This window comes from Colletotrichum godetiae (genome assembly GCF_030913485.1).
Source record: "Colletotrichum godetiae strain CBS 193.32 chromosome Unknown BDP55scaffold_4, whole genome shotgun sequence".
In the NCBI taxonomy this organism is placed as follows: domain Eukaryota; kingdom Fungi; phylum Ascomycota; class Sordariomycetes; order Glomerellales; family Glomerellaceae; genus Colletotrichum; species Colletotrichum godetiae.
In genome coordinates, this window is record NW_026851252.1 from 1,641,107 (window position 1) to 1,655,179 (window position 14,073).

Consider the following 14,073-nt stretch of genomic DNA (forward strand, 5'->3'; position numbering starts at 1 on the left):
CTTGGCGCCCTGTTGAGAAGAAGAAATTATTGCTGAAGCCCATGTGCTCCACAGTGCGTGTCTTCAATGTCTCCGCCGCTTTCTCCTGGGCGCACTAGGCTCTGTGGCTCCTCAAATCCTCCTCCTCCCCCTCAAGGTGGACAATCCTAGCGTGCCTCTGCTCGCAAAATGGGCCCCGTTTCTATCCCTCCGATCGATCGCCTACGCTAAGAGCCGATGACAACCTCCCCGTCGCGTACAGGCCATGCCACCATGCTTTGACGGGGAAAAAGAAAAGAAAACATCGAGTCCCGGAATTACAGAAAAAGCAAGAAAGTTACAAACGGAAGAAGCGGGTGCGCTGGCTGCACACATCTATCTCGAGACCTGTTAGCGAAGGACGAGCCGGTCATGCCGACCTCGGACCACCGCCGGATTTCCTCCCCATTCCCAATTACTCAAGCACTCAAGTCAAGCTTGCTGTGAGTGCAAGGTTTCTTTGCAACCAACCGGTAAAAAGCAAATATCCTCGACATGCACCCATGGGTTTCGTACTTACGGATACTCCTCTTGCCTTACTCTCCTCTTGTCTGCATGGAACACGTATGCTGCCCGTTGGTGACAAGCAACGTGTCTGCCCAGGATCACCAGGTGACCAGCGTCATCGGAAAACCCCAGGTCCTCCAGAAGACCAAGTCCGGACTGAAGACATTGGCAAAAGCAAGAAAACATCCCGGCGTAGGGGTCCTCGAGACGGCGCTGATGCACTTCTGGAAAACACTCCAAAAGTTCCCGCATGGCGGCCTCCTCTTTCATTACCCACTTCTCATGCATGCCTCTTTTTCGCTCCTCCCTTCCCTTGTAGGGATGCGAACGCAAACCTGCCGTAGATTCGCTTCCGCTTATATCCTGGGCGACCGACCAGGGCCACAGATTGTAGCCAGCGATCCGGCATTCCCATGCAGGCGACGAAAATGTGCATGCCCATCGACGCTGATACCAGCGTATTGCAGGTGTCAAAAGCTGCTTGTCGTTCCGCCATGAGCTGCAGCCACGCGCTCGCTTGCTTGCCGATCACTGAGAGAAATACAATAAAAGTGCAGGAAAAGCCAAAGACATGCTGCCAATAGAAGCGCTTAGTGGCTCTTTAGGTGTCTTGACAGAGGCTTCGACCCTGCTAGGCGGCTGTCGACTTCCTACAGGCCAGGATGCTCGACTTGTCCTTTGGCCATGGCGAAGTGCGAACTCCATGCCCATCTAAGATATCGGTCAGCTGCTCTGCCAGTCAAGACGCCACGCTTTCCTTGCAAGGTCAATGGCCTCACCGTTGAGGATCCCAGATATTGATGTCTGTTCGCATCATCGTTGCTTTTCCGGCTTGTAGCTGAGTTGCTGTCCGTCAGAGAGTTTTTTCGTTTGGGTCTGGGAATACGGGACCGTCATATGCACGTCTTTCTACGTTAGAGGCGGCGAATAAGCAATGTTGGATCCGCAGAGAGATTAAGCGGCCGTTCTTCCATGCATAACGTGGTGAGTTTCCTGATTCCACAATCGTCAGTGTCCTGGAGCAAGTTTTAACAACTTGACAGAACCCAAATGCGGCAATCTCACAATAAAGCACTGACCAGAGGCTACACAGGAGTCTCATGCATATACCCATCTCCTTTTCTCGTGTTCTCTCTCTGTGGACTGACGCAGCACGCGATGAGCTCCGCCAGTTCCGCCAGGGAGGGAATCAGGGCCTTTTGTGATCGAGAAGCTGAAAATATGAAATGAGGCTCGTCTTTGCCTACGTTGACAGGTGTACACCGATGTCTTGAACTTCGTTTGACCATTGGTCAGCTGTTTGACCGGTCCTGCATGGATGTAGGTTTCCAGCTCCATGGTCGTGTGACCAATGGCTGTCGTTACCTATCCTCAGCCACCTCATTGACAGCCGGGATATCAGTACCACATGTCTCAGAATCAGACTTGCCGCAGTCATTTCAAGCTTCGTGCACCAGACAGGTTTGACGGTCAAGGATCATTAGGTTATACTATAACCACTCCGGATTTTACATCCCAACCATTGTATACATGCTTTTCCCAACCGGGTTCTAATCTGTGAACTCCAACGGACTCCGTGCTTTTCTGACCGTAAACGACGAGGAAACGATAATAAACTTTTGTGGTGCAAGGGGGAGTAAGTGAAATGCTGCGAAAGGAAAGACGGACAAGAAAAGATGCGGTGGTTGACTCCGCGCAAGAAGAAGCCCAGCCCGGTTTCCCGTGTTCGAAACATGCGAGTCCAAATAATTCAACCATGACGCCTCTTTCTCCCTTTTTGGTGATTCTCCATGAGGCGTTCCAGCAAAAAATCAAAGACCAGAATGTGCAGAATCAGTTGGGGTACTTTCTGAGGGGGAAGAATGCGTCAGGCATCGGCTCAAGGTGCCAGACGCGGTCGGCAGGCTTGTCGAAAGCATCGTACCACTCGCGCTGGAGGGCATCGGGAATAGACCAGCCAAGCTGCTCGTTGCGCACGCGCATGCGCACAAGATGACGCTTTTCGCTAGCACCTTGGCCGTTGACAAAGGCCTCACGTCGGTGGAGGATGGCCAAGTTGTTGATAAAGTGGATGTCGCCTGCGCGAGTCTGAATCTCCATTTGAGTAGCCTTGGCAATGGCCTCGACGGCATCAAGAGCCTCGATCTGACGAGCCGTCAAGGATGGGAAGTGTGCCGGTCTGGGATGAGCCGAGTTGCCCATCAAGGGGGTGCGACCAAAGTTGATAATGATCTTTCCATCATGATGGAAAAGAACCGGACGGCATTGGAACTTGGGGCTAGGATCTGGTCAGTTGACAACTCGAAAACAGCAAAGGACTAGTGAGCTACCGGGAATGTAGACTTACAGGGCAAAGGGCCAGTCGGAACGGGACAAAGTGCGAATGATGTCGGGTCGAGTGGCTGCAAGAACATTGTAGACGGTGTGGGCAGAGGCGATGATGCACTTGCCACCGGCGGCAGCAGTGTTGCGGGTCAACCAGCTGATGACATCGCCCGACTCCTCATTGTGGAAGGTCTAGTGATGGCTTTGTCAGTACGTTGCCAGTGAAGATGATGGCGGCCAAGCTTACAATGGCTGAAGTAGAATGGCGATGGTGATCCGCCTTGGCCTGGCTTGTGTTGTCGGCAACGATGTGGACTGTTGTTGGATTGTAGTTAGCAAAGAATGTTCAAAGACGAACAACAAGACAATGTCAACGTACCAAGCATATTTCCCTTCTTGTCTTGACGGGCCCGCTGGCTGGCAACATACCCCTGGATGCCAAGGTACAGGACCGTAAGATCCTCGACAGAGTGCTGCTGCGGGTCAATGCCGCGGACCACAGCGAAGCCCTTGCCGTGATGAATGTCACGGGCAATGCCATCCAAAGTGGTACCAAGGGCCGGCAGAGGGAAGTTGTCCCGGTTGACAAGATCGCCGTCTAGGCCCAGAGCTAAATTGGCACCAAACGTCAGCCTTCGGATATTGGTAGCATGAGGTGGGCAGACTTTAGCATACTCTTGAAGTGCTTGAGCGCGGCAGTGAGCTCGTCAAGGTCCGCATTAGTGAGGCTGTAAGTGTACTGCGACTGTTTGGTAAATTGCGGGCCGGTCCAGGCTGATTCGTTGACCACTGTCTCGGGAAAGCCAGTGGGGATGACAGGAACGTCCGCGACTGGGGCATTGCGGTCGAGGTGGTGAATGTGGTGACCAGCGGCTGCTGTGGTAGCACCCACGACCGGACCAACTGCACTAGACGCCATCTTGCTGATGTGAGAACTGAAATCAGACTTGTCAGAAGATAGCCATGGGCGAAACATGAGTAAGCAGTGGCAGGGGGCATGTTCGGAACGAACCTGGGAACGTTTGTTTGATATTGACTTTCTGCCGTGCGGCGTGGGATGTAAGGCCAAGAAGCGTGGGCGTGAAGAAAGCGACCTGAAATCAGGTCGAGGCTCAGAACAAGCTTTAAGAAGAAGGAGACGTAGTGACGACGGAGCCGACGACTGAGCCGACGACTACGGATGTGTGCTTGAAGTTGAGGAGCGTCTGGAAGTGACTGAGTGGGCGTGGCAGAGACTGACTTGTATAAAGGATTGGGAAGAAGAGAAGACGAGACAAAAGCTGGTGCGGAAGATGATGGCGTTGATGGGAGAAGAAACGGTTGAGGGAGAGATGGCGAGGATCTGACATGATCTGGCAGAAGCCTAATATACTTGCTTCACGGCCAGGAGAGGCAAGCAGAGAGCAGTCGGTGAAGAAGGATACTTCATCGGCAGGCGCAGGAGCAGCAGGAGCAGGAGCAGAAGCAAGAGCAGAAGCAAGAGCAGGCTCAGGGCATACGGTGGCAAGGAATAGGAAGGACAGAACGGGTTGGGACGACAGGCGAGATAGCAGGAAGCCGCTGGATGTATGGGTCCATGGAGTGGTTACCCGAGTTGCGCCTGCTTGCTTGCGTAGGGGTTTTTGCAGTAACGGACGGGAGTGAAAGTGAGAGTGAATTGATGAAGGGATTGTTCGTGAAGCAAGAAGGCGAGGCGCCGAAGCTGAACGGAGTACGAACGAATAGGTACAGGCAGTGCTGGCCTTTCTCTAGGTGGTATCCGGGCCCCGTCGATGGCCACATGTGCTGGTGAGGTGGGCTAGGTGGGCGTGGATATGTGGGCGTGAACGACGAGAAAGAGATATGGGCGTGTGCGTGTGCGCGCGCAAAGAAGCAGCAATGGTGCTTTACCTTAGTTCGCGGGAAAGCGGCAAGGGCAGGTGGCAGGTGAGCCAGGCCGTTGGGAGGGCCAGCCAGAGACAGGAAATGAGGTGATGGTGCGAGATTGCCGTCAAGACATTTTAAGTCATGGGGAGTTGGTTGTGAGAAGAAGAAGAAACTGCAGACGAGAGCGGAGGACCAAGGTGACTGGTAAAGAACGGAAGGGAGGTGCTGATGGAGCCCACCTCACATTGGGTCCAGAGAGGCATGCGAATGGCAACTGAGAGTGAGTTGGTCGAAAAAATAAAGTAAAACAACAAAAGGTAGTATCTACCCTGGATACGGAGTACTAATCGTAGGCAAGGAACAAAAAGGCAGGATAGGCCAAGACAAGCACTGCGAGGCGAGGTCAATGGAAGGAAACTAACCTATTTTACCTTACCTACCTTGAGACAACACTTGGAGAATAGCTCGAGGTGTACAGAGGTGTGCAGAGTAGACGACAGTACGAAAACGATGAGTACCGACCTGAGGCAGGTAGGTGGTAGGCATGGCAAGAACAGAACTTGAAGGGAGATGCAGATGCAGGGTGCCAAAGTGCACCACAGTCCACGGCCATGAAGTATAGTTGGACGGGAGGGTACATGCCGAGTTTACCTTGCCTAACTCCCTACCTTGAGGTACCTTCCCATACCTTGCCACAGTTGATCATTCCTTCCCAAGCATGAAAGTTGGGTGCGTAAGGTAAGGTAACCTGAGATCGAGTATCCGTAGGGTGAATAAGGAAGGCAAGGTAAGAAAAGTGTCTGTAAGCAGTTTCGGACACCTCGTTGCACGGAATGTCATGGGGGGGTGCATATGGAAGGAGGGATGGGAGAACTGAGAGAAAAAAAAAGGACGGAAAGATGGACGGACAGTTGCACTTGCTTGGCCTTGACTTCAAAGGTACGTCTCCTCCCTAACTACCTTACCTTACTTTACATCACTTGTGTAGTGCCTTCCACCACACCTAAGGTATCCGTCCACGCAATACGCAATGAGTACTTGCCTTTCTCACTTTTTCCTTCTCTCCTTCCCTCATCAATTCTTTTGTTTTTCTTTGTATATTTTTCCCCATTGCTGTCCCAGGCATGGAGGCTGTTGCGAGTCCAGGTATCAAAAGTGGCCAGCCCGTCAGGTGGACTTGCGCAACGCCAGGGGGTGGGAAAGTGCACCATACTTTTGCAGGTACCCGGCGAGAAAGAAGCAATATGCGAGGAAAAGAAGATCTGGGCTGGTCCGGGCTGAGCTGGGCCGTGATTGCGATGGACAACCTGAACTTGACGTGGAAGTGAATAAAACACAATCGAAGAAGGGTAGGGGGAAAAAAAAATTAAGGATGCACCGCGCACCCCATCTTAGGCCGGTTGTGCCTCATCTCCCCTTGCCCTGACGACCCTCTGGCTGGCTGAGTACCCACGCCGGGCATATCTTCTGCTCGAGGTACGAGACATGGATGATGGTGTAGAAGAGAAAGAAGGACGAGAGCTGATAGAGCGATAGAAGGTGCTTCCTGTACGACGAGTGGGGTTCGAATGGAACCGGAAGAACAGTGTAGAAAAGAGGAGCCGATGCAGTGGTGGTGGACCGGGGAAAAAAAAGGTTGAGTAAGGTACCTGAGGTATCACGGGCTCCGTAGGGTAGGGTCCGTAGGGACTGGGAGGGGGTTACAATAGTTCCGTTGTCTCTTGAAATGCGCTCCTTGGTGGGTAACAACCTGTGGCGAGCCGCGAGGGATGAGAACGACAAACGCAGCAACCCGATGCAATGACGGGACACGCACATTACTGAGCACTTTGAATGCAATATGTAGCCGTTCAGAGAGCGTAAACCAGATAGAGCGTAGCTGGAATATGGAAAAAACCAGCGGCTCTACAAGGGAGCTACTGATATGTGCTAGGTGCCCATTGTAGGTGTTACGTACGTAACCATGCATTGCTTGTGCTAAGAACGGTTAACTAGCAATTTGATCGCCCACGATGCACACTGTGGGGAGGGGCGTTGGAAAAAAACACTGCGAAATAAACATCAAGTCGGTTTTGGCGTGACAGGCTAGCCAGCTCCTCGTGGCACGCAGGGCGCGATTTGGGTCTGCTGAAGTTGCGACGGTGACGGGGCTTCGACGGACTCAAAGACACGTCGTGCGCGCAATGTGTCGTCGAATGGATCGTTATTGGCAATGATACCGCAGTCGTACGCTTCCATGCAGATTGTGAGTTACCATGGTGGATAAGAGGAGGTACGGCACGGGCACCAGATTGCAGCAGCAGGGTACGCGTGGTGAGGTTGACATTGGACGAACATGGACCACCAAGGCTACCTCGCTCGGCGTCGGGAAAGCACCTCAGCGATCCAATGCGGTGGGGAATGGGTGTGCGATCAGAGACATGATCGATCCCACGTCGGTACGGAGTAGGAAAACACGTTTTGTGGCGAGCGCCTCCGCTGCTTGTTGAAACATCCACAGACGAGGAAGACGCAGAGGAAGAAAGCGGGCATCAAAATGCGACGCGGCTGGGTCACGATCAATTGGAAGCTCTTGTGGCTATCGTGTAGCACGGCATATTCGAATCCTCGGGACGATGACGGGTGGGTGGGTGTTCGGGAGCACTAGGCCACGGCACAGAGCTCTGCATGGTGTTGTCGCCCGTCTCCGCGCCTTGAACCGGGCCGTCAAGTCGAGTTGTGCGCTCCGGGGACGATGGTAGGTGGTGTCCGATTCGATTCGTGTGCTCGTGTTGCCCCGATGAACTACCCGCGGCCCTAGACCAAATGATAGGATCAACGTTCGAAGGCCTGGTCACCCGACGCTCAGATTCCCCTTTGCTCTGCGAGATTGATTAAGCGCCTCAACAAACCAATCGGTGCTGCTGCTAGCCGTTTCTCTCGTCCCACCTCGTTCGATCCCAAGGAATTGAAAGAACCGACAGCCATCTTGAGAGGAGATGGTGTATCGAAGGAAAGGTGCTACGGTGCACGCCGGTAGGGTCCGAGTCGAGAATGCGAAGGAAAAAAAAAAAAGCTGGCAACAAAGGCAGTCTCGACGAGGAGTTTGAAGGGAGTTGGTGTGCTCATAAGCCACGCAAGACAGCGACTGGACGCTGGCTGGCGCTGGCTGGCTGAGTGACTGACACATCGGGCATTATCAACAGAGCTTGATCGAAATGGAGGTTGTGTGTCTAAGCTATCCATGTTTCAACGTGGAGTCGGCGACATGGGTAACGTAGCTGGTGTCCAGCAGCAAAAGCAATAAAGATTATCGGAATTAGTATCCATTATTCTCTCTAAAGAGGTGTTGGTAACATGTACAAAGCCGGGTAGAGAAGACAGGTGAGGTCAGGTAGGTTTAGGTACGTACCCATGACTGAACTGCAGATGCGACGATGCGTCTGTGGGCGCTAGGCGAGGCGTTTGTCCCACAGATGCACGCAACTGGAGACATGCAGACAACGAGCATGTAATGTGAAAAGACAAGAAAAGAAAAGATTCTCAAACAAACACAATCAGGAGGCAGCAGGCGGTGGTGGGCTCGCAGATGAAAGACATAACGTACCTAGACATTCGAAAAAAGCCGAAGTACGGATAGAAGAAGGGGAGGAAGATGGGAGGCATCACACACATCGGAAGCACTGGGAAGGTAAGGCAGTACTGAGGTACCTTACCTATCCAGAGGAACACTACATCCCACCCACCAGTCTTTTCGCGATGGCGAATTGTTGATAAGGCAGGAAGGAACAGGCCCAGGACGAAGAGGGGAAGAGATGGTCGTCTGAAATTTTTGGACTTGGCTGGACGCACTTGCATCTACACCCATGTAAAATAAGGTAAGCAGCTAGCCGGGCGGTAGGCGAACGGGACAGGAGAGCCGCGACCCCTGACGCCGATGGCTGGGACCACTCGCAGTCCGCCCCGGTCGCACCTCCCGTTTTTTTCGATGAGCGAGGGGCCCCTGCACTTCTCCCCCGGTCCCTTCCACGTCGGGAACATCGATGTGCAATATATGGGCCCCTCCGGTAGGTACGTGCACGGTACCCATCCCTTTCAGTTAGAAGGAACCCGGAAGGCAAGCACGCAAGGTTTATGGCGGGGAGGTCCTGGCCTTAGGTAAGGCCATTCCCAACTTCCCGTTGGTTCTCCACACTTTCCCGATTAAACGTCACCTCACCTCCTGGCCCTGCCTGCCCAGTCCGCCTTCACCATCGTGACTCCTCCAAACCTGCCGGCACAGACAACAGCCAGACCCGGCCGGGAAAGATGCGAGCAACCTCGTAATACGACCCCAAGTGCTGCAAGCCCAGGGTCACTTTTGAGCAACTCGACGAGTTTTCTTCCCTTTACCGCCCAACCCAATGTTTGTTCCTGTCATCCTTGATAACTCCGGCCGCATGGCGGGAACGAAAATGCGGCGAACCTCGGGAAGAATCTACCTAATTCTTTGTTTTCATTCTTGTTTGCTTTCGAGTAGTCCGTATCGTAATTTCGACTCAACATGTCTTCTATCTGGTGAGGGGGGTTTTCAAGGGTTTCCTTCCTTCTTCCCCACGCCCCCCTCCCCCCATCTCCCTCCATCAAACAAGGCTTGTTCGAGGCCTACCTTACCGACAACCACCTCAGACCTGTACACCCTCAGGGAATGGTATAATCCCTCAGGGACTGGTATACTCCCCCAAGCCAACAGGGAAAACATCAAGTTCAGACCGGATTTCATCCGAGTTGCTTGCCAGACATGTCTTAGTCGACGACACCACACCACATTCCCCATCTCCCATTTCCCATCCCGCCAGTCGCTATCCTCCATCCCGCTGATCCATCATTCAATCTCCCGTCCTCCCCCAGATTGCCACCCGACTATGAAACATTCCGATGTCCCATCGACCGCAACAACATGTCAGTCGGGTCTGGCGCGCGCGTATACACACTTTTCTCTGAATGTGATGTGTATCATTTTCATCTTGTCTTGGATTTTTTTTTAACTTTTTTTTGACAGCACTGGACCGGCCCGCGAACCAGAGATGCATATGAAATCTGATGAAAAGCGGAGTCTGCATTGGGCCGGTGAAGGATTTCTACGAATAGAACTGCGCCAACTCCACACCCTTCGACCGGACACTCGTCTGCAAGGACACCTGCAGGACCCTGTCCAACGGTGCACATGGCGGATCGACACAGCTCGAGCCATTCTCGACCAAGACGATGTGTTCAAGTTTTGCAAACCATAATGCAGTAAAAGATCATGTGCGCGCATCCCCTGGTTGAATCTTCGGTGGGGGGTGCGGGTGGAACACTGCAGTTTCCAAGACGGAATCCTGGGCTCGATAAGTTCTAGCTGTTTCATTCCTCGACTTCAAGCATCTTTGTCTTTGATACGCATCGCCAGCTCTTGTAGGTTCCCAGCATCTCCTAAATGCCGTGGTGCAACATTACGCAAAATACAGGCATTCGCCACAGTCAATCATTGGACATGCACAATCTCGGCAATACGATACGCTGGACGGAACCACCGGATGAGCACAAATACACCAAGTTACTATGGACAACAGCAGAAACAACAAGCCTCGGCTCCTGATCATGTTTTGCCACCCATCGTCATCGTCGTCAACTTTCGTTGAAACCTCCCCCTCTCAATTTTCCTCCCCTGCCCACGAGATGAAGGGAAAGAAGAGTGATGGGAAAGAGCCACCAGTATGCATTCTCCCTCCATTGCCGTCGCCATCGCCCTGTGGAACAAACAGACAGACCGAGGTGGACCTCTACGATTCAAGAGCCCCGGTCGAACGAGAAGAATAAGTAAGTATCAAACGGCCTGCTCGCAAAAAAAAAAAAAAAAGTAAAAAGATGAAAGCATGAGATGAACACCGCCTTCAATGCCAAACCTTTAAAAGCCAATGACTTGTCTTTTGGGCCCTCCCGCATTGCGCCTCTGCACGTCGCTTTAGTGTGTGCACCCCTCCCCAATCCCAGTGAAAAAGATCCAAACGGAAAGTATCGCCCTTCTCCCCCTCATCTCCTGGCGTTCATCCCTCCACCTGCCACCTGCCACCTACCACCTCGATTAATATGCCCACGTTTGGGGCTGCCAGTCTCGCTGGAAGAGCTGGCTGACAAAGAAGTATGGCTGTTCGTACTGGTTGGCTTGTTGAACCTCTTCCCATTCGCGTTCTAGATCAATCGCGTCAGTCATCACTCCCAACTTGTTGGTTGGCCTGTCACACTGCCGATCCAAGGGAGGCCATTGCCATTGAGATACCCAAGTATCTCTCCCGCACACACACAAAAAGTCACACACACAAAAGTACTCCCGTCTCGGTCACAAGGGGGAGGGGGGTTTAGTTCAGGAAACAAGGGCTGCCACTGACTGTTTTGCATTGCCATAGCGCGCGTGTAGTGGATAAACTGCACCGCATCGTCGTCCAGCTGCGCGAGCGTCCGCAAGTCCTGGTCTCTGCAATCCTCGGAAAATGGGTAGATTCCCTTATTGCAGTAGTGGAAGTACGCGAGGAGAATCGTTCCTCCTGTTCGTTTGGCTCGTCAGCATGTCTTACTCAACAAAAAAAAAAAAAAGCCAAACAAATTGGGCCACCGCTGAACATAAAGTAATCGCCCCAGCCAGTTGTTGCGCACTTACCCATGTGGTACTCCTGGACATCCGTCTGTCTTGCAAACTTCGTCTGCCACGACAAATATCACATGTTAGCAAACTCATGCTAAAGTCATTCTTGGGTGCGACCTCCCATCGAGCCGGAGAGCCCGCTCCATCCCGACTCACCTTCATACCGTGCTTCCTTGCGTATGAAGCATCGTGATCCGTCACGAGCGCGATGTTGTGCAGTAACATAAACGTCACCAGGTAGGTGGTCAACCAAGTCTTCTGCTTATTCTGCAGCGTCATCTTTTGGAGCTTTTCCAGCATTTCTCGTCGAAGTCTCGTCTGTATATGCTGGATGAGGACCAAGTCCAGCTGAGCCCCCATCACAGGTGGGAGGGGAATGCGTCCGTGCTGCGGGCTGCTGCTATCCAGAATATCGCGGTCCATTCCGAGTGTGTCGTCCCCAACAATCTCTATCGACTTCGTCGTCAAGCGAACCGCCATCCATAATTCAAGCGTTTGAATCAGAAGCTCCCTCTCATCTTTGGCAGTCAAAGGATCTTGCGAGAGTTTCCAAGCTTTGAGGTAGGTCTCGAAGAGCAGTCGGTCCCGGACACCCATCACACTCTCCACGACCGAGTTGAAGCATTCATCGACACCTCTCTTGATATAATCCTCGTACGCCGTCTGCGCTTCGTCCAGATTCGTGATGGCGTACGTGGGGATCGCCACAGACTTCCTTTCGCCTTCCTCAGTGACCCAGGTCCGTTCCAACTTGTCACCCGGTTGAGGAACGAATTCTCGCACAGAAAGCTGAACCGACATACTGCTCGGCGTGTAACCCTCCCATAAGCGTACGACCCTCACTTCATTGGATGCCCAATTGTTAATGTTGTCTACAATGCCGTTGTTGAAACGCTGGGTCCACTCGAAACCAGGTGCCTGGCCTTTCTTGAAGAAATGGCATTCCGTGATTTTGTGGCGTACACAGGGCTGGCGGACAAGTTGCTTATGATGATTGTTGTTCGATCTTGGTTTGCAGCCTAGACAGGGTCCCTTCGGATCCTCCGGGTCAGTTTTGCACTATCATCGTTTGTTAGCAGTCAGACAAACCACTCCTAACCTATGTGCTACTTACTCTCACTCGTTGCATCTTACATCGGATGCAAGATCCGTTCTTCCTTGTTGCTGCTGTCTCTTCCCGGGCTTTCTGGTCCTTGAAAGGGCCACGCTTTGAAGCTGGCGGACGCTGATTATGGAAAACAACATCAAGGCCGACGCTGACTTGAGTGTTGGCGACAGAACCATCCATATCCTCAGTCTTGACGCAGGACATGGGGAATGCGGGGGGCATAGCATACCCGGCAGTTGTAACGGGCACAGATGCGGGAGTATGCAACGTTGGAGACATGGCCATGCCCATCATGTTACCGCCGTATGTAGGCGGGAGAGTCTCTCTTGGAGTCAGACGACGGTCAATGGTGTTTGGATTAGAGTAACTGGGTTCACCGCCAACATGAACACTGGGTGTTGTGGAATAGAAGGACGCTGCCGAGACGTCGGTTACATAGACGCCGGTGTCAGTCCCGGAGTGTTGAGCAACCATTGTCTGGTTAGGGTCTTCTTGTACAGGTTGATAGCTGGACACATAGGAGCCCAGCAAACTGTTGTCTCCGGCCGGAAATGCATTCTGGTTGTTAGAGACAACTGGCGTAGGGACATAGACATCTGGTTGAGAAACTTGCGCTGAGGGTGGTTTCTCAATCTCATAAGGTCTGTTACTGTTGGTTCCATAGTCATAAGTAGCGGCCTCGGAACCAGGAAGGGGTTGATAACCTGATATTCAGATCAGTAAGAGTAAAACGACCGTTTGGTACGCCGCAGTACATACCATCATTGGTAACAGCACAGGTGCTCCAACAGTTCTGACAAAACGTCAAAGCCAGCGTCTGCATCCCCTGAGTCAATCCATTGACGACAGGACCTGGAAACCCTGACGAACGGTCTAGTTCGACGTTGGCGAGGCCATGTTGCCCAACGTGCGGGGCCTTCTCCTCATAGTCCTCAGAAAGAGTGCCTCCTGTGTACTGAGAAGACATGGAGTAGCCTGATACGAGCCGTTGCCTCTTGTGGGCGTTTTCTATTTGCGAGGTGTTGGAAAGGATTTGGTGAAGTCGGAAACCTGGAATGTTGTATAGGTCCGCGACTTGGTTGATTAGGATTTGGGTCTCGGGATGAAGGGTAGAGAAGTGTATATTGGCATATGAAGAAGGCGAAGGGCTGTGATGTCCCGGCACTATAGAAGAGTCGTCTTCGGGGCCGGGAACCCGGCGCTTTCTGAGATGATTGTGATTCTAAGATGAAATCAATCCACGCACATTCAAGGTGCAATAGGGCAGAGGGGGGGATGGGATTGATGAGCAAACGGGAACAGCTAGGGCTAACAAAGATATAAGGGAACAATGTGTGTGCAATGATGCGGGTGCTGGGACAGCGGCTGGGCTCGAATGACATTGGGGAAGATCGGTGATATATCCCATGCACGCTGCCGCCAGCCGGGAAGCAGGGACATCTCTTACCATGATTGATGCAACGAGAGAGGGTGTGTTGGACAAAGCCTAGTAGCGAGACCAAGTACCACAATCTGTGGCCTGTATAAGGTATACGGCAGAGACAAGCAGCAAGCAGGAGTGAGCAGGCACAGCGAAGCACAAGGGGAGCGTAGAAAATTGCGCCTC

The 14,073-nt window shown here is 52.5% G+C and overlaps 5 protein-coding genes across 5 annotated transcripts; 2 read left to right on the forward strand and 3 right to left on the reverse strand.

Annotated features, from left to right (window-relative positions):
* Positions 1 to 2,358: 2,358 nt before the first annotated feature.
* Positions 2,359 to 3,769, reverse strand: BDP55DRAFT_627270 (TfdA family taurine catabolism dioxygenase TauD; the record flags this gene model as incomplete). The annotated part of the gene is made up of 5 exons (XM_060571733.1): positions 2,359 to 2,803; positions 2,873 to 3,042; positions 3,098 to 3,165; positions 3,230 to 3,460; positions 3,526 to 3,769. 5 exons carry the CDS (start codon positions 3,767 to 3,769, stop codon positions 2,359 to 2,361), a joined length of 1,158 nt encoding a protein of 385 aa, XP_060435338.1.
* A 2,291-nt stretch (positions 3,770 to 6,060) lies between these two features.
* Positions 6,061 to 6,723, reverse strand: BDP55DRAFT_270479 (uncharacterized protein). Its single transcript, XM_060566413.1, has one exon. The coding sequence runs from the start codon at positions 6,532 to 6,534 to the stop codon at positions 6,124 to 6,126; it is 411 nt and encodes a 136-aa protein (XP_060435339.1). The 5' UTR covers positions 6,535 to 6,723; the 3' UTR covers positions 6,061 to 6,123.
* Positions 6,724 to 6,971: 248 nt separating this feature from the next.
* Positions 6,972 to 7,735, forward strand: BDP55DRAFT_627271 (uncharacterized protein; the record flags this gene model as incomplete). The annotated part of the gene is made up of 3 exons (XM_060571734.1): positions 6,972 to 7,154; positions 7,217 to 7,342; positions 7,544 to 7,735. 3 exons carry the CDS (start codon positions 6,972 to 6,974, stop codon positions 7,733 to 7,735), a joined length of 501 nt encoding a protein of 166 aa, XP_060435340.1.
* Positions 7,736 to 8,904: 1,169 nt separating this feature from the next.
* BDP55DRAFT_270938 (uncharacterized protein) lies at positions 8,905 to 9,966 on the forward strand. Its single transcript, XM_060566416.1, has 2 exons — positions 8,905 to 9,680; positions 9,737 to 9,966. The coding sequence occupies exons 1-2, from the start codon at positions 9,099 to 9,101 to the stop codon at positions 9,776 to 9,778; spliced, it is 624 nt and encodes a 207-aa protein (XP_060435341.1). The 5' UTR covers positions 8,905 to 9,098; the 3' UTR covers positions 9,779 to 9,966.
* Positions 9,967 to 10,442: 476 nt separating this feature from the next.
* Positions 10,443 to 13,561, reverse strand: BDP55DRAFT_270669 (uncharacterized protein). Its single transcript, XM_060566414.1, has 6 exons — positions 13,227 to 13,561; positions 12,474 to 13,171; positions 11,516 to 12,418; positions 11,375 to 11,417; positions 11,106 to 11,261; positions 10,443 to 10,908 (listed from the first exon to the last, which is right to left on the reverse strand). Exons 1-6 carry the CDS (start codon positions 13,432 to 13,434, stop codon positions 10,802 to 10,804), a joined length of 2,115 nt encoding a protein of 704 aa, XP_060435342.1. The 5' UTR covers positions 13,435 to 13,561; the 3' UTR covers positions 10,443 to 10,801.
* Positions 13,562 to 14,073: the final 512 nt, after the last annotated feature.